Source organism: Aulostomus chinensis, chromosome 2 (assembly GCF_037954235.1).
Source record: "Aulostomus chinensis isolate RoL2024-O1b breed Wild chromosome 2, RoL_Achi_v1.0, whole genome shotgun sequence".
NCBI lineage: Eukaryota > Metazoa > Chordata > Actinopteri > Syngnathiformes > Aulostomidae > Aulostomus > Aulostomus chinensis.
Genome location: NC_141321.1, coordinates 19,781,474 through 19,801,660, shown reverse-complemented (window position 1 = coordinate 19,801,660; position 20,187 = coordinate 19,781,474). Strand labels below are relative to the sequence as shown.

The 20,187-nt window shown below is 40.5% G+C and overlaps 1 protein-coding gene across 1 annotated transcript in view; it reads left to right on the top strand.

Moving 5' to 3' along the window:
* The first annotated feature begins 451 nt into the window (after positions 1 to 451).
* The window catches only part of galnt18b (UDP-N-acetyl-alpha-D-galactosamine:polypeptide N-acetylgalactosaminyltransferase 18b), a 79,552-nt gene continuing 59,816 nt past the window's right edge, over positions 452 to 20,187 (top strand). Inside the window, exon 1 of the mRNA XM_086183169.1 lies at positions 452 to 936. Coding sequence (XP_086039295.1) covers positions 699 to 936 — 238 coding nt within the window. The 5' untranslated portion in view covers positions 452 to 698. The remainder of the gene's footprint in view (positions 937 to 20,187) is intronic.

Sequence of the window (20,187 nt, the reverse complement as noted above, 5' to 3'; positions counted from 1 at the left end):
ACTTTGCCACTAAACGGGTCAGAGATCAGAATGGCTGCTCGAGGAGAATGTTAAAATCAGGATCAGCACACCAAATTTCAGAGGAGTGCTTCTTATTCTCAACAGATATTTGATTTTCTCTTTCTGAGTTTCTTCGACTGATCTCATCACAGCCAGCACCCTCTTCATCATGACCCCGGCACCACACCTTCCTAGTGAAGACTCTCACGCATCCTCCAGTTTGACAAATTAGATAAAAATGTCCGACTGCGCAGCTCAAGCAGACCAAAGATCAAACAAACCGTGTGAGGTTGTAGTGGTTTGTGTCTAGGTTGGGGGAAATAGTCCGGTTAGATGCACTTTCCCAGTGAATCAGTGCGCTGCGGAGACGCGCGCCGCCAGGAGGCTGTCAGTCCCTCCCTCCTATTGGCTGAAGCAGGATGCACGGCGTCTCTCCCTTTTCCTTGATCCTCAAATGCAACTGGAACCGACGAAGGTTTGCAGTGGGGAAAGAGGAAACCTACACACAGGAGCTTTCACCTGTAGATTAACCTGCTTTTCACCGCCAACTAAGAAACGCAGCGCGCTGTTAAAGTCAAGGCATCGGATTAACGCTGCGCTGTCGCTGGAAGTAACTTTAGTGTAGATTTTACGTGCGACTGTCGCTCTGTCGTCCCCTTTTTAATAGGATCCTGCAATCTGCATGGAGGGATGTCGGCATGGCTTGCACCAGGAGAACCAAAACTTTGGTGTCCACATGCGTGATCCTGAGCGGCATGACCAACATTGTTTGCCTGCTGTATGTCGGATGGGTCACCAATTACATCGCTAATATTTACATCAAAGTGCCCATGCCTTTACCCGAGAGAAAGTTAGAGGGAGACAAGAGAGGAGACACACTCCGGATCATGGAGAGACTTGATCGCCTCGAAAATGTGGTCAACCAACACATTCAAGGTAAATCCTTCAGTTTTACTTGCTGGATGCAAAACGCACCTACAGCGGCGGGAAGTTTAGTAGATTTAAAGAGAGGAATAGGTTTGTTTGATTAGAAGAAATTGATAGAAAATAATTTCTTTGCTTGTCAAAGTGAGAGGTCAAAGTGCACAAATAAACCTGCATAAAGCAGGTAAATATTTATCGAGGTTACAACACATTATAGATCTTTACATACTACAGTTACTTCACACAAATACTAATTCTTATTGTTCTGTGTTTGTACTTTTATTCTATTTACGAACGCCGCACAATCGTAAACTCTCCATATCGTGAGCTGCATCATACATGACAATGTGCACCTTTGTTCAGAGACAAAATCCAGCTTTTACTGCTGGCAGCAGGAAAAACATCTTCGCTTAAACACGGTGTCACATCACAGTGTATTCTTTAGATTTCATGCTGTAAAGGGGATTACAGTACACGTTCGTCAACTTGCCAAGAGAATTTTTTTTTTGGTGTGTGTGTGTGTGTGTGTGTGTGTGTGTGTGTGGGGGGGGGGGGTCTAGTCATCCTCTCTGTCATTTACCTGCTCTGAGCGTACAAATCTAATTCTCTCGTCCCTTGAACATGATTCCACCCGGACTCGTTCCTTACTTTTAGGAATGTCCGGAATCCCTCTTCTCAAATTCCTTCAAGCCTTTCTGCCACTTCGGGTGTACAGTTACTTTACGCCTGATCACACATAGTTAATTTCTCTGCGTCTTTAAAAAGAGCTATTCCTGTCATCAGAGTGGGGCTCATTTTGGGAAGGTCCCAGTACGAAATGGCACAGGGCTGCAGAAGTGAAACAGACTGAAATGCACTCTTTTAACAGTAAGAGTGGATGCTAAGCTCCGGTAAACGTTCCTACTAGAAGTGCTTCTCATTTTCAGTTTGGCACCTATAGACAACTGTCAGATGGAGCTTTGTTCCGGTGCCTCTGCTGACTTAACGCCAACTTAACTTTTGTTTGTCTGTCTCAAACAACAACAACAACAACAACAACAACAACAAAAACACTATTCCATGCTAGATTTTTGGTTTAAAATAGTATTTTCCACTGTAGCGCCTAGAAAGAAAGAGAAATATTTAAATGAAACTTGATTTGTCCGTGTGATCAATCACTCATCAATAATTGGTGCTAATTTCCAAGCAATGTTACTTGAATATAATCAAATTTTTTGCTTTAAATTAGTTTTTTTTTTTTTTTAAACAGACCAAAAGCGCTTGAACTATATGGCAATTTGCTGTAAGACATTGTCTTTTTATGCCACTTTTAAAACTAGGACACCCATCCTGTAATTAGTTTGGAAGATTCTTCCCTGCATATCAAACAACCCCCCCCACCCATTCAAATTCTCATGAGCAGTCAGTGAGCATCATTATTGGCTGCTTTGGATGGATATTTATACTCACTGAACCCTCTTCTTGTCACCTGACATAAACTGCATGGCAGAGATCACATTAATAACGGCAATAAGAAGTCTTGTCATTTTTCAGCCCCAAGAGATCAGAAACATTCTGCCGTTGTTGACAATGTAATCGCAGGGCTTTAATGGTGCATTCTTCATCATCAGTGCACGTTTGCAATAACAAAAACAGATGTAGCAAAACTGAGCTGTCACTTCATGAACGAGCCACAGTGTCTGAGTTTCCTTGCTAATTGCTCAGAATGCATCCGCCACAAATAAAAACCCATAATCCAAATCTGAAAGTGTCCAATGGCGTCAACAGTCAGTGAGCTGCAGGCAGAGCCGGCGTCATTAGTCATTAGTGCACTTTCACACATAGCTAAAAATACATTTTCTTCCTACATTGTGAAACAAGTGCAGAGATTATGTATTAATACTGTACATTCTGACCTTTGCCGTCTCAGATCTGTGCTGCGAGTGGCACACTTAAGTAGCACTGCTTGTCTGTTCCCAAAGCCACAAACTGCATACACTTAGTTTTAGTGCACTGGAGGCCAACATTAGCTCCCCCACCACAGCACATTACTGCATGTGAAAATGTTCTGCTGCTGACTCACTGTGGACGGTGAAGAGAGATAAATGCCTCTGGTGTCAACTACACAGTCAGAGATGAGACAGAAATATTCTTCCACCGTAACAATGTGATGAAGTGAAGTAGCTTCTTACCAGGGCTAAACAACGTGGCAACAGCACCTTAACCGGTTGTCGTGTATCAAGTCAACCAGTAAGAATTTATTGGGTAGTTGGACAGGAGCAGGTTCACACACGCCCACCGTGAGGGTTGGTGCTGCACTCTTTGCCTCATACAACCAACCAAAGAAAAAAAAATCATGGAAAAATTTAGCAGCTGCATGTTACTGCACCGCTGACAGTCTGGAGAAAAGTGTGTTCTTTGTATCCGTAATGTTTCAGGGTGGAACGGGGAAAACTATTAATGGACTTGTTTGTCTTCTGTGTTCTTGCTCTGCTTAACATCTGAATACTTGTTGCACATACAGAAAATTAACTAGTCCAGGAACGTTTGAGTATTCTAAGTTCTGCTACTTGGTGTTATATGTATTTATCCATTATCATAATTCTGTAAATACTGTCGTTCTTAAGGTTTAGTTTTGTTCTACTACTTTTGGTGACTTGAGTGATAAGATGAAACCTACAATAATGCAGGCAGAGCGTAGTGTTAATACATCTCCCCTACAGTGATTTAACTTATTAACCTTGATGATAGTGATATTATTAAAAAGGCAATCCTCAAGTGTGAGTATTCCATGCTTGATTAAATGTGTGTGTAAGATGGTGTGGCAGAGACATGCAGCATATTACATCTGTGAAAGCCATCTTTTCTCCTTGACTTTAGGAAAATGAAGCAAAACACCCCAAAAACAGACTCTGCACCTGTCCTGCAACCAGCCACCAGAGGGCAATCAACATTTTGGGTTCATTAGGTGCACTGTTCTGGCTTCTACCAATATATGTCTTTAAACATAAATCGCATTTTGACAAGCCTTTATCTTGCTGGAATGGTCTCTAGAGAGAAGTTAACCTTCAAACCATTTTAATTTTAGTAAAAGTCATTTGAATTTGACATTTCATCTCTGCAGCAGATTGAGTATTAGAGTTCACACCGTCTTATTGACTCTCCTCTACTCAAAGGTGGTGGGTGCTCATTTTCAGAGCTGTTCTGATTGATACACGTCATTCCCAGAAATGTACACTTTTTTGTTTACTGGCTTTGAACATTTACTCATGTTGCTGCTTGACTGTCCTCATGCTCCCTTGCTCCTCCACTCTTATCAACTGTGTGGTGTTCAATACTCTCGATACATCCTGTGGGCTCTCAACAGTCTGTCACATGAGACGTGGATGGTGCGCTCTCAGAAAGCTCCGGATTCAGGCATCAGGAAGATGGTGAAACAGTTGCTGTTTTCTGTTCCTCCACCTCATGTGAAAGACGAGCGGCGTGTGCTTAGTCATGGAAAAGCGATATGTAGCAGGGTGAGTGGGAGCTGCTCATTACTGCGGACTGAGCCACCAGCTCAAAGTGATAAATGTCCGCATAACGCAAATCTTGAGGGGAACTCTTCCACCTAAGAGTGTTTCTCTGTTATTGTCTTGGCTTGATTGTCACTGTACAGACCCTTCGTCACACATTCACCCTCTGTATCCACCCTCTCTGCCCCATGTTCACTTCAGCACTTAAGCAGGACGTGATCCTACTCTTAAAAGGCCGTTTGTTTCACGACTTGTTCTGACCGCTGAGGTTTTGTGTTTTTCATTGTGTCGTGGAGTGAATGGGCACGAGGCCTTCAACAGTTTGTCATTAACATAATGATTATTTAGTTGCAAATGATTGTGACAGTTCCCAAGATGGCTTCAAGCAAATCCACCCGTCAAGCCAATTGAGGAGCTCAGTAAATCAGCGTTTCCGCTGATGCTCAGAGGACAGTTATATTTGGGTATTTATCTGATGTGATTTTCCAGAGTGACAATGGATGCAGCAGCAGAATAAATGAGTGAGGCAGAGGAATCAGGAGGGTGGATGTGCTTGAGTCTGAGTGGATGTGCGCGCACACACACATATTGTACAGTATGTGTGCATGCTTGTGCATGCAGTTACGCAGGCTTTGGTATGCAGCTTGGCTGGGAAAGTACAAGTTCCTCTCACAAAATACTTTGTGTTCCTTTAAAGTGTTCATTCCTTGGGGAGGAAGAACAGCCAAAAGGCTCATTAGATACAGTTTCAGCAGAACACGACCTGGTGAATGAGACAGTGTCTTTTAGCTCGTATTGTTCTTTGCCTCTTCAAGATATTGAATGACAATATGGTATGACATTGCACTGGAAAAAAAAAAAACCTTTCTCAATGAGTGTCATGAATATAGAATAAACTAAGTAATTCATTTAAGATTTTTACACATTGTACAGTGACCTTGGGTGTCCTGAGAGGCGTCCACAAATATAATGTTATGATCATTACTATTATTATTTATTTTTGTCCTACCGTTGTTGGGGTTTTCAAGTGATCTGTGTTTTCACGGTTTAATGTCCTGCAGCTGGGTGCTGCCGGTTGCTCTGTCAGGTAAACGAGGGCTGTTTCCTCTCAGCAAGACGGTGCTGCTGCGTTCTGTGTGGAGTTTGCATGTTCTCCTTGTGTCTGCCTGGGTTTCCGCTGGGTGCTCCGGTTTTCCCCATCATCAAAGACGTGCATGGAGTGTAAGCTCCTTACCGAGACACTGGTAGAAAGATCTGGATTTGTTCCCTGGGTGCTGCACACGGCTGCTCACTGTTCTATAGAGGAAGGGTTAAATTGTATGTGGATGAATTGTTCCGTAGCCGTAGCAATGAAAATTCTTCTTTTTCTTGGAATGAGGATAATATTGATGTCTGAGAAGTGGCTTTTGGGTGAAGATGACGAATTTTCCTGTGAAGAGATTTTCTTAGAACAAAATGGATTTTTGTGTGTAAAACTAGAAGCTCTGGTCTTTCTAAGGCAGAAATAATGCCTTAAGTAACTTTAGCTTTGAACATTTATAGATGAAACCTTAGACCACTGGATCATGTGCTGCTCAGTACTTCCTATGTTTGGAACGGGTGATAAACTTGTTAGCCCAAACGCAACAAGCCGAAGCATCCCTGGACGGAAACAAAACATATTATTGTGTATCACGTAAGGGCAAGAAAAATTACAGATGTCTCCTGCACACCGCATCTCGAGATGTAGTGATAATTTAACATGCATGACGCTTCCAACTGCCTCTTCACTCTGCTGCTTCCTCACTGAGATGTCCACGGTGTGCATTTGCTTAATGATTTAACCATTAGACAACTGGTTGTTTAACTCAAAAAATGGGCAGATTCATGAATTAATAATTCTGCTTTTAATGTCTTGAATAACAAAAAGAACTGGTGAGAGCATGTATGAGCAGTATAAGTTCTACTGTTGAAATCTGAACGGTACCAGCGCTTCTGTCGCGAGCAGGCTGTTTCACTGGTTCAAAAATAAAGTTGTCAGTGTTCTCTTGGGGACAAACTGTGTACTGGTTACACTTTTTCAATGTATATATAATTAATGTTTTAGTTTCTCCATACTTGATTAATCTGGATGATTTAGCAATCAACTGAGTAAGAATCTAACTTGAAAAAATAAAATTGAGCAATACTCTTTAGTTTTTATTGTAAATGAATGCACAACTTCAGCTGTAGAATTATTATTATTCCAAATTCAATCTTAAAAATTCACCTCTCAACATGTAAGAGCTTCTCTTTTTTTTGCAGTTCTCCAACTGTGAGCTGTAGAGGGCCAATGGTACCCTGATTAATTCCAACCAAACCCACAATGCGTTCACAGATTCCTCTTCTGTGGCCAGAAGTCCATGAAGTAATATGTGTTTTAACCTTTTATTTATTTGGGGGTAGTTCAGTGCGAGCCAGACTCTCTGTTACAGGAGTGCTCTGACCACATTCACATTCACACCTGGAATCTGCTCAGTACAACCACAGTCTGATCTGCTGGCCACTCAGCAGCTCCACAGGAGTGTTTGGGATTAAGGGCTTTGCTCAAGGGCACCTCAGTGACGGAAATAAGGGAGGGGTAAGTGTTTCTTCTTTTTCCCCACCCAGATTTTTTTTCCCTTGGGTCCAGGGATTGTAGCTTCAAGCTTGCTTCTCTAAACTTTAGGCCTTCGCTGCCCCAGTAAGATTGGAAGGAAAACCTTCAGAGACACAGCACTGCTAGCGGTCACATATATCATGATCAGTGCACCCGACACACTTCATTTACTATGTATTTGGTGTCTTTATTTGAGTGATAACAATATGAGCAAATGAAACGGAAGGAAAAAATATAGGAATATTTAGCTCCAGACCTGTATGTAAGCCTAGCAGGAAGGCTCCATGTCTCTCAGGATAGAGATTTAGAACTTTTCAGTAACTCACTGGGGTTACGAGGGGTACAAAGGTCATCCATGGTTCTAAAAAAGCACATCGCATTATTTTTTGTAGTTTCAGACACAGTTCAGTAAATAATTATGTGCACTTTCATTCATTATGGCATTGCTTTTTGTTGTCCATTTAATAAGAGGGATTTTTTGCTTGTCGGCTGATACTTGACACAGGGTTCTATCCAGTGCAGTCATGGCAGGGAGAGAGAGACGCATCTCATCCCAAAGCAAGAGAGTCCTTGTTTCAGTCATTAATGGAGAGAATTGTTTATTATTTCCATGTAGAGCTGTCTTTAATGCTGAAATTACACATAATGCATCTAATTTGAACTGGAAACTGTGCCACATTGATACAAACCAACTCAAATCCTTTTCTTCTTCTCTCTTTGGTTAGGTTTTTGCTAAAGCTGGCCTAGAAATGTGTCAGGGGGGTTAGTGACTGAGTCTTGAGCAGGGATGACATCGCAGTTGCGTAAAATGTCAGGAGAACGCCGCAAGTGTTGAGGTAAAACTCAGATAATGACTTCAATAACATGAAGGACACTGTGAGGAGAAAAAAACCCCATCATTAAAACCATCTGAAGGAAATGAAAGGAGGTGGTGCCAGCTAGCGCTTCAGTTTCACTTTAGTTTGTGATGCATCAGATCTGCTTCATCGGAGCTTTGCTGAAGAGAAAAAAGATATTTAACTGATTGATTCACCTGTGGACATTCAGCATCTTGACAGACTCGGGAGAAAGGACTCTTCAGCTCCTGGTTTAACCAAAAGACACAACTGATACGACACAGCAAAACAATGGCTGTAAACATATCGCTTTATCAGTTAATATTTCAATATTTTGTAGTTTCTAGTCATCCTCTACTAGAAACCACAAAACCAGTCTAAATGAATGAGTTAAAACCCTGAACCATTGTCTTTCCTATGTATTGACAAATTCTGGTGATACTCACCAGTGATCAATAGCGTCAGCTCAAAGTACATGCCAATAGTATGTATTACACATATAATACGCAGAAAGTTGTTTACATTATTCCTCAAAACATATCTTGGCTTGCGTGCTTCCAGGTCCAGCTTAACCCGCTAGTCTAGTCTTGTTTGTTGGGACTGTCTAGTGCAGAACTGGCTAATTTTTGATGCTGTGTACTGTCATTCCCCACGAACAGTAAAGTTTACTATGCTGCATGTCAAGTGTCTGAAAAACAAAGACATAACCACAACATTCCTAATTGCACATCATATTTACTGATTGCTACTTCACCAATGAGTTCCCCCAACAAACTAAGGTCCGTAGAGATATCTCAATTAATGTTCTCCCACGTACTGCAGATGACAAAAATGTTATGTTCTGATGACTTTGTCCAAGTGTTATTTATTTATTTCATGCTGGAGTAGAATAAACATTACAACTGTGTTTTTTACGGTCTTCTTTTCGTATTAAATCATACTGTTCTTTTGCTGAAATGGTTGGAAGTGGCACTTCCCTGCCTAGAACATTTCCCCCTAGACGCCCCTGAATATGAGATTAATTTGACCGTGGTTTCTATAAGCATTCTGCTGTATATTTATTAAAAGTCTGAATCATCTGTCAGCACTTGCTGTTGCAGCCTGTAGGCAGAGATGCAGACGGTGTGAAGAAAAAGTGTCTGGGGTGACAAGTGCAAAGTAGGAGGATATTCTGGGTGAAAATAGATTGAGAAATACAGGGACTGCACTGGAGAATGTTGGGTAATGAAAACAATTTCATTTTTTTTTTTTTCCTCGAGAGGTGGAAAAATTCATCAAGAAGAGAGCAAATTGACATGTACCATATATTGCATGAGTGGTTTAGTGGTTGTCCCTGAACAATATGAGTTAAATAGATTAGTTCACTATTGCAAATATTCTTAATGTATGCAGACACAAGAAAAATGGGCACTGCTCTTGTAAGTCAGCTAGAAATTTGATTTAGCTTTGATTTTTACATTACAGCCGCAACAGGCCATTTATCTGTATTCACTAAAGCACACTGACGTATTATAAGGACGTTCATGGCTCTGAGCAGGTTAAATAAATCCCACAACAATTCCTTCCTTTTTATGGTACTGTATTGTAAAGAAAGTTTCCCAAACAATATTACAGGAACACTTTATTGATGTACTATCAGCTAATTGAATGCTCTTGGGTGACATCTCATTGCAAACACCTGCCTGGTTTCAGCAGACACGCACTTTTGTGCCTGCTTTGTTGTGAGCAACCCTGAGAAAAATGTCTGGCTCATCAGCCTGATGGGCATTAATCCCTCCAATCCTGTCTCTTCAGAAATGTTTGATGTATGAATTGCAGCAACTCACTCACCAAGTTCCAGGTGAAAGCGAAGAGTTGCTGTTTACTTACAGTAATTCAACCAAGGAGCTATAATGTGTTCATTAAATGAGCTATTATATGTCCTTTGCGAGGAGCCCCCCCCCCCATATTCCATTTTTAATAATCAATAAATAATGATGGTGGTCAACGCCGACTCGCTACGAGCATGCAGGTTCTGATGCTATAAGTAAATAAGTGACATCTCGGAATGATGGAGCACACGGTTACCATGGAATTGTTAAAAATGATTGCTGTCTGCCATTTTGAATTTCACAAGGAACACAATTTCCTTTTCTGAATGGTATTTGGTTATCATATATTCATTGACATCAGTGGCAAGTTAGCTAATAACAATGAAAGTTGGTTGTCAGAATTTTTTTAAAAACGGTTGTGTTGGAAATTTTTGCAAAGCCTTATGGGATGTGTATTTCTTTTCCTCTTGAGGCAATGACATACAGTACGCACTTACATTTGCCTTTTTCTCAATTTTTTAAAAAAATCTTTTTTGCATTGACTCAAATATCTGTTGTTACCATTCACCTGCTCACTGGTTTGCTCGGTTCATGGAGAAAATTTTACCATAAAGACTGTTCAAACATCAATGGATGAGTTCAATGAGAAATTGACTTGCAGAAAAAGAGCTTAACAAGACAAGTCAAACTGCTGCTAGCTGCTTCAGGCTGAAATGATCCCCTTACAAAGGATCTCTTTAAGAGTACAGGCCTGCCATTTGTAAGAAAATGATTGGAAGAAAGTTTTTTTTTTAATTTTAATGATATCAGACATATACATTCACTGTCGCACCTTTTAAATGGTTGAGAAGACTTAAGTCAAAGCAGCAGAGTAATGGTGAAAGAGCTTATTTGAAAATAACAGCAAGTTGGGTAGTTTGTCTCATATTTCTTACATTTGGGTTAGGGTCAGTGTTTTTTCTGCCTCCTCCTCTGCACTCACATTTTTATAATTAATAGCACAAAGAGAGGAAGTTAGCTGTGGTTCAAACAACGTGTTTGCATCATCTGTAGGAAGGTATTACAGTAGGAGGTTATATCTTCATGCCATATCGCACTCTGACATCTCTTTCGGGTTGGACCTGACCCTCGGATCCATCACTTAACTCATTCAAGTCCATCTTATTGTCAGCAAAAGTAAATTTTTGTGGTTGAAGCCAGGGAAGAATTGTAAATGTGGTCATGTTTACGCCTATTAACACAAACACAAAATATGTGTATTTATATGATTGTAGCTCAGCTTGAAAAGAGCAGTGAGCTAGAGGACTGTTGTCTATACTCTTAACTAGGAAGCTGAATGTGGCAGCAAGCAAACAAAACTAGAGAGCACTTGGAGATGTTCCTCCTCAGTGGAGAAAATGTAACTATTTCTATCCAGCCACTGGCCTAGAACAGCCTCCAGGATCTACAGTGTGATTCCAATCACCTCTAAAACTAATTATTTGTTCTTTGTGATATCGTTCATATTGTTACCAAATTTAATGTGTTCATTAATTTTTGAGGTATGCTGCTAACAGATACACAGACATGTCAACTGAAGATGAAATGTGACATGATGTGATTTATATGAGTAAAAACACATGTTCCTGAGATGTTAAAAGACAAACATAAGATAAAGAGCATGGTGTCATTACTGGGCTATAATACACCAGTAGTACTGCCACATGCAGCAGAAATCCGTTTTTATTACAGTCTTAAGAGTTAACAGAGTACGGTGCCTTCATACACTGAAGCAGCTGATGTCACATCTGCATCACGAATAATACACAGGCTTATAAAAGCAGTGTGGTCTGAGTAATAGTGAAGAAAACTAGTCAGTACTGCTGCTGGTTCAGTGTCACGGCTGCATCACCAGCTGCTTGGATCTGTCAGGGTTATGCATTTATAATCTACAGTTTATGTATATAAACATCTGTATGCAACCACACAAACCAAAATGTGAATAATCTAATAAAGATCTGCTTACATTTTTAACCTGACTGCGCATCTGAACATATTTAATCCGTCAAACTACATTATTTTCTGCTCAGTAAATCCTGCTACTGTATCTACTCAATAAGACAGTGAGCTTTTCATTTTCCTCTTTGCCTCTATTGAGTCAGCTGGCGCTGATGTGAGGTGATGATGATGGGGGAGGGTGGAGATAATGAGACTTGATGAGACAGAAGTGAATCACTGTGGCCTTCCTACCATATTCATCAAAGCTAATTATAATTGAGATTTTTCTACCCAGGTACAGGTTTTCCCATCTTAACTCACCATTAATCTATCACTGATATCGACAAACTGAACTGAAGATATCTGCCATCTAGAAATTGGGAATATTCTAAAATTTGATTTTCCTTCCATTAAAAAGGTCTCTGTTTACAGTCTCTTAAACCTCACCTCATCCTTGAACACATCATCAATGTTTAATCTCTGCATTTCATTGTGGTTATAAGCTTGGACCACTGAGGACCAGCTCTACTTAGGTGCCTTCTTTGTCTCATGCTTTATTCTTTATCCCTTTAAAAAAAAAAGAAAAAAAAAAAGATTAAGGCCTGTTTAGAACAGATTTATTTCTCTTTGATATTTTAATGTTACAAGCAAGCACTAAACAGTGATTTAAAGGTCATTCTCGGTTCATTTCTGTATGATATTTCTCTCCCTGCCTAATAATTACAGTCTGATTGACCTTCATTTTTTCTTCCCACGGTGGCCCAACAGCCAAGAGATGCCTCGCTCTTCTCTAAAACCAAGCTGTACGTAGAGAGATGCGGAGATATCAACATCCAGTTTTATTTCCCTACCACAATTAGTCTTGATACACCTGCACTATTTGCCCCATAGACGGTGACATGTTCCATGCATCTGTCAAATTAAGGGAAATATAGTAAATCAAGTCATTAGTAGGATACACTGTATCTGTTGTTTGCATTTCATTTCCCTGATATTTTATTAAAAATGTATGACACCATTTTCCGTGTTCACACTCCTCAGAGAAGCTAGCTTGATCATTTACACTACAGGAAGAATGGAAGAATCCCAAAAGACCTTCTTTTTGAGAGTTGGCCTCAGGGAAACCCCACCAGGGCGAAGACAGCAACGTATTTAAACATGATGTGAAGCCTCAGCAAAACACAGACACACCTGTAGGGTGAGAAATCTGTAGGGCTCTGCACCAGTGGGGGGGGGGGAGAGAGAGAGAGACGAGCTGCCCTCAACACCTGTGAACAGTGCCAGAAGGCAAGCCACCCCCACCTGGGACTCCATAGCCACAAGAGGCAGTGCCACAGTGAGAAATCAGGACAACCAGAAACGCTGATGATCCAACGATCCCACAGGAAGTGCTTAAGCTGTTGTAACACTTGTCTTGTTTTGAATGAGTCATTATGTTGTCGTCATTTAAAGAATAGGGATTTTATTCGTTGCTCCGTTTGTTGGTTTGCATGTTATCTTCATACATCACAAGACAAACTGTTGAATCGTCATGGAACTCCTCTGATAATGATTGAATGCTTTCCAAGCAGACTGAGGTTGAGTTGTGGCTGTTCAAAGGAGACTGAATTACTTGTTCAACTCAAGGCTTGGGTGCTTTGTATTATGTGGCCAGACGAAAGAAAAACTATGCTTCCTCTCTAAACTGAATGGATACAAAAAAATTAAATTCTATAGGAGAAAAAAACATATAGACCGTCGCACTTGTACAGCCACATAGAAATCAGTCTTTCAGCTATTGTGATTGCAGCCGTGATCCACTCATTAAAATGATCAATATGAAGCTGATAATGTCTGTGAAATGTAAACAGCAGGGACTGTAGTATTCCCAGACATTCTCCGTGTATTGAGATGTAAATGTGTTGGAATTCTATTTTAGAATTGATTTAAGAAGTCACATCAATTCGGAGCAAGAAAGGGACAGAAACTTGTATCACAGTGAGGTGTAATTGACCTGTTTGACAAGTATTCTTTAAAAATGACATGATGATCAAAAAGATGACAAAAATAGATATAAAGCACGGACAGTGAAATCAGTAGCCCAGTAATGTTACCTTTATTAGGATGTGGTGTAAGGAGGAGTAGGCTACTGTACTAATGAACATCTCTTTTGAATAAATACTTCAAAAGTTGTCCTAAAAACTTTGAAGAGACAGATCCTCCTCGGTATCCTGCCGACATGCTGGTAGGGGTTTGATGTTTGTGCTTATATTTAGTCACCAGGCTGATGTGGACATCCAGTGGGAATGAACAGATAGGAGACTGGGAACCCATTAGAATTATCCGTGAGATCGCATCGCCGACAGAAGGTTGCTGCACTGTTAGATTTTTCCAGTTTCCAAATACATAGTAATACTTCTCCTTCCTCTTCAACATTCTGTCGTTTCCTTCTCTGCTTGGGTAACTCTTAAGCCTCTTAAAAGTCGTCTTCGCTACACCTAACAGTTTTTCACCCTGGAGGCTCTCTCGAAGCCTAAGATGTTTATTGAATAACTTTGATCTTCACCAGGATATTGCCATAAATGAAAGGTGAAATTCTTCGGGGGGGGGGGGGTATGATTTTAGGAATTTTACTAGAATTTCGTCATCAGGGGCTTCTCTGTTGGAGGCTTTGTGAATTCGGCCACAAGAGTATACTGAGGTGTATCCTGAGTAGATCCTACTTTCAAATGCAGCAGGCAAAACAACTACAGACACCAAAGATCAGACGAGAGTAGCAGGTGAAATGACTCGCTTTCCCTTCGCTGATATGTGTATTCCCTGTATGGAGGATTGATGGAAATGAATTTGATGACATGGTCACCAACGGTCTGCTTAACCTCCAGGAGATGCTGCAACATTGTTATCACAAATCCTGAAAGCAAAGGAAGAAAACATTGTTTCCCCTTTTGTAGATGTGCTTGTAAAATTTGTACCTACAAAGGAAGGAGGCAGAAGACTGGTGGGAGTTCTTTGCTTCTCTTTGTGCCACTTGGGCATTTCCTCGCTTCTTTTGCCTTCATGAGTTCCACCTCACAGCTCCCCATAGACAGCCTGATGCAATCTGGAGGTAACCAATTGTCTTACCACTCAGAGAGGTTCTTATTTTGTCTCTCTTATCGCTTGTGTGCTACCAGAGCGATAAATATCGGTGATGCTGTGATGTGAACCAAGAGTGTAGGTCTGGACTCCAGGAAGAAGAAAACTTTCTCTCTCTCTCTCTCTCTGTCTCTGTCTCTGTCTCTCTCTGTCTCTGTCTTTCTCTCATTTTGGATGCCAAATTGACACGCCAGCTTGCAACACATCTACTGTCCTCTCCCTCTTTGTGATGTTACAAATCCAGAGGATTTGTGGTGACCCTTGACCCCATCATCAGGAACACCTCTGTAGCAATCATGGCTTTTAATTAGCATCTTGATTCCTGCACCTGTGCAAGGGATTAATGACCTTGGTGAAGACAAAATGCTCACTGCCACTGACTAAAACACATTTGTGAGCAAAATTTGGGGACAAGTAGAATCCCTCAGCACTGGGATTGAATGATTACGGGGGTATAATTGTTTTTATTTTGACTGAAATAGAAATGGCAGTAAGTATGATTCACATTATTAGAAGGAACTGCTGTTAGTGTCATTATTCACACTTAGACTGGAAAAATATAGCTGATAAGTGATAAGCGTGTGATTTTTTTTTCTAGCTGTATTCACATAGACATTCATAGAACAAATGCATTACTTTTATAGTTTGAAATGGATGAAGAACTGCACCTAGTTTGCCGAAGTGTGATCATGAGCAGATAAATCACGGATATGTGTATGCTATATTACATCTGCCAAAAAGTAAACTCTAGCTTACAGCGCCTCAGTGTGTATAAACCAAACAAATGATTAAAAAAAATTGCTGTTTTTACTGCCTCCACCCATTTTCGGGCTCTTTTATTGCACAAAGATCAGCAATGTTTAGTGGAAATTGGTCAGGTTGCATAATCCCACTAGCAGAATGTGTGAGGGTGAAATTATTAGCTTCTTGGCGGAGGTAATGAGTGTTACGGTGTGTCACCTTTGATCATGCGTCCCCAGTCTCTGCTCCTGTCAATGACCACCAGGAAGAGAAGATTAGAGAGGGGGGCCGTCTTTAATCTACCTGTCTCTCATATCAGATGACTCCTTCAGGCTCATTACATCACAAATTGCCAATTTAATACAGATGTGTTCACTTCTTTAATTTTGGTTAAAACATGATATGAATCACAACCACATTAAATTAATATGGTTTTATCTGTGGAATTTGGTTTCTACTTTTCTGACTCTTCGTCATGATTGAGCACTTCAGCATTGATGGTAGCTTGAATGTTAAATCATGGCAGAAAGAATGTGGTTGTTTCAAAGTATCATGTATTTTCTGGATACAACATAACACGAAACATGAATACATAAACACGCTCCCTGCCCTCCAGGGACTCGATGTTAGGATGCTTCTCTAACATCAGAGATGAATCTCACAAATTCAAAATTCGAAATCAGCCTCTGCTGAAATGTTGGCATGTGACTGTCTGTCATAAATGAATGCATCACTTTCATGTACAGCTGCCTTCTATATCTTTTCAAATTTAATTTCATCTGCCAGCACCTCCAAAATTACAGATTGACCTTTGAACCATGGTACATGTTCCTACCCTTTGCATGCCCCCTTGAAGTACAGAAAGATCCTGTCCGTATCAAACACAATCAAAGTTTGCAACCAACCGAAACATTTTGACAGGTTTTTTTTGGGTTTTTTTGGTAGTAAAACTGACACTTATTATACCCTTTGCATTTGCTCATCTACGATATTGAAATGAAAAGTATTGGCGTTTTTATCCATTTTCTACCTCTTATCCTGTTAAGGGTCGTGGGGGGGCTGGAGCCTATCCCAGTGGCTACAGGCGAGAGGCGGGGTTCACCCTGGACAGGTCACCAGTTCATCACAGGACCAACACATAGAGACAGACAACCATTCACACTCACAGTCACACCTACGGTCAATTTAGAGTATCAATCAGCCTCGTCCCCTCTTGATGTCTTTGGACTGTGGGAGGAAGCTGGAGTACCAGAGAGAACCCACACAGGAACTGGGAGAACATGGAGACTCACACAGAAAGATCCTGTGATGGAGCCGGGGCTCGAACCTGGAACCTTCTTGCTGTGAGGCGACAGCGCTGACCACTGCACCACCGTGCCACCCTGGTGTTTTTATATTCATATAAATTTTTATGTATGTAAGGATATAATATAAACTATATTTTGATCAAGCAATGCTATTTACTGTAAGGGCAATTTTAACATACTGAAAATAATGTGTATGTGTTTGTGTATGTATGTATATAGATAAATATGTATAGAGAGAGAGATGTGTGTATATATATATATATATATATATGTGTATATATATGTGTGTGTGTATATATATGTATATAAGTATATATATGTGTGTATATATGTGTGTGTATATATGTGTGTGTATATATGTGTGTGTATATATGTGTGTATATATATGTGTGTATATATGTGTATATATATATGTGTATATATATATGTGTATATATATATGTGTGTGTATATATATGTGTATATATGTATATGTATATATATGTATATATATGTATATGTGTGTGTGTGTATATATATATATATATATATATATATATATATATATATATATATATATATGAAAAAAAAAACACCAATATGGCAAGATATGCTCAGTGAATATGTTTATTCATGAGTGTTTCAGCTTTTAGAGAGATGTGAGCATCTGTCCCTTGAGGCTAATGTTTCCCCCTTTGACCAGTTTTGTGCTAACAGCTACTGGAGATATTATTATAGACACAAGGATGTACAGTCTTATCAGCCAGGACTTTGTTTATCCAAGAGCAAATGCACGCGTTTCCCTCCATCAAAATACCGTGCCATAATGAGCCTCCGTCATTAGACATATTTAAGTTTCTTGTAGTTCGACTATCCCAAATCTGTGGGAACCAATATTGTTTCTGAGCCCCTGACTGCTTTAAATTACTAAATACCATGAACGCACAACAGATTTTTGTCTTATTATTATGGAGCAGTTGATGCCCAAAGCGCTGCAGCAGCAGCAGCAGCAGCAGCAGAAGCAGCATCCCTTGCCTGTCTCTGCCTGCCTGATGTGAGTGGAGGCCATCAAAAATTCAGAAATGCCTCTTGAATGCAAATGCTTTGCATAAAAATAGATTCAATCCATTTTTAAGGAGGTGATACAGTGTGGAAATCGGTGCATTCATCTCCCAAAAGATAGTATCAGAAGCTGGCTTGTATTTGCACAGGAATGTCTCTGCTGGATTGTACAGGGAAGGGAACAGGTGCATCACGGCTCCAGAACCATTTCCTTACAACATTTTCTGTTACCATCTGTAGCCCTCTGAAGGGGCTGTCATGTGTTTGTTGTAGCTTAGTATTTCCAAAAACACTGTGTGTGTGTGTGTGTGTGTGTGTGTGTGTGTGTGTGTGTTTGAGAGAGAGATCCAGCAATACAGTATGTGGTTACCAGTTACATTGATTCTTGTGAGCTATAGTCAGTTTGTGTGGTAGTAAGAGAGAAGACGCGTTTCAGCTTTCATTGAAAAATCCATGAAAACGACATGGTTTTAAAATATTATTCTTCCTCATGAAAGAAGTGTTGATCTTGAATTGAATCTCAGGGGGTTTAATATTGGTTTAATGCTGACTTTAAATGTTCTGTCATATTTAGCGTTTGTAAATCTTATCTAACAAAACATGTCAGGGAGGTATAGCTGTGAGGCAGCGCTTTGTAAGTTTGGAACAGAGGGCAGCGGCTGCCACCACCAGCCCGCCAGTCCGCCTGGCCTGAGGTGTAAACCAACACCGCGCAAAGAAACTCTCCTGTCATGTGCATTATTGGGGCATTCTGCTATGCAGTGATAAGGATTAGGCGTTTCACATTTTGCAACACAGCACAGTTTTCAGCTAATGTTACACTTCATTTTATTGTTGTTAGAATGTTTAAAGTTCCCCCCCTCAAAACCTCTGACTATAGATTCTCTCCTGGTGAATAGATGATGATGAATAGATGGTGAAATTATTTTTTTTTCCCATAGGGATGTGTCATCTTTCAAACTCCTCAGAATCCACAGCCTGAGACTTGTTGGACTTCTCAGTGATTTCGGCGCCTGACGTGCTTGATGCCTCCTGGGAAGATTCTTAACGTGAATACAGATTCTGTAGGAGAGGGTCAAGATTCTGGTAGCAGAAGTGTTCTAATGTCAGTTTAATCTGAATAGTATTGACCAATCGAGCAGGCTTTGATTCTATGCAGGGAAGCAGTCTGCATGGCTGTTGTATTGGCTGTTTTATTTTTTTCTGGGTTGTGAACAATCCAGTCAAATTCTGTTCTTGTGTCTCGGGTTGCTTACCAGACCGTAAACTATAAAGGAATAGAAATTTTTGGTCTGGATCTCTCCTGGCTTGATTCCAAGCTCCGATATTTTGGCTGGGGACTGAGATTGGCTTCTGGTTGGTGGTTGCCACGCCTGAAGCTGCATGCAGTCAATGCGTTCAGTGTCTTTCTGTGTGTTGCGAAGACAAAAGGATGTTTGTGGTTAAAGGGCCTTTTCTCATCAGAATGGAGGATGTTGTAGAGACTGTAAAGCCCGTAGAGGCATATTTCTGATTGATGATATCTGGAAAGATATAAATAATATGCTGTGTGAGTATGATTCAAATGTATTCTACATGGTTCAATACACTTCTTGAAATGCTGTAAGATCAGCTGTGTTGTTTAACAGGCCTGATCTTACTGTAGTTGGGCTTGTCTGTTTAACACAGGAGGCTGGATAAGCCTCATTACTGTCCTTCTGCTTGTATCTTTACCTTCAGCGGACATTGTGAAAGCTGCAGGACATTTAACCGGCTGCCTTTACCAAAGCAGGCAGCCTGAGGCTATTCTTCTCCATTTCTCGTGAATGATAAAGCGACTTTATACCTGCATGTGGGCTCTGAGGATTTATGACTGAGGTCAACGATAAAAGTATTTTTATTTGCTGTTGAAAACAACATTTTGCAGGGTTTAAGTTTTGAATGTCATGTTTTGGACATTATGAGATGATGACTTTTTCCTGGGCTTCCTTGCTGAGGCTGCTGCTGCCCCCGCGACCCGGACCAACTGGATGAGCAGAGGACGAGGACGAGGACTTGTTCTTTCATATTTAAAGTCAGAAATGGGATGACGACACACTCGCTCATCTCATGATAGATTTGTCAGATAGAATTTTTTTGTTATTACTTATTTTACCTCAGGCATGTACATTTTATATCTGACATATTTTCCTGTCACATCTCAGCCATGCACCGTTGTACGGATGTCATTTCTGCCATCGACCGTGGAGCGTTTTGTTCTTCTCAACCATCAGGGCCCAACAGATCTGAGTTTTCCTTCCCAGTAAATCACCACACCATCAGATTTATTCATGTCTGCGCCTC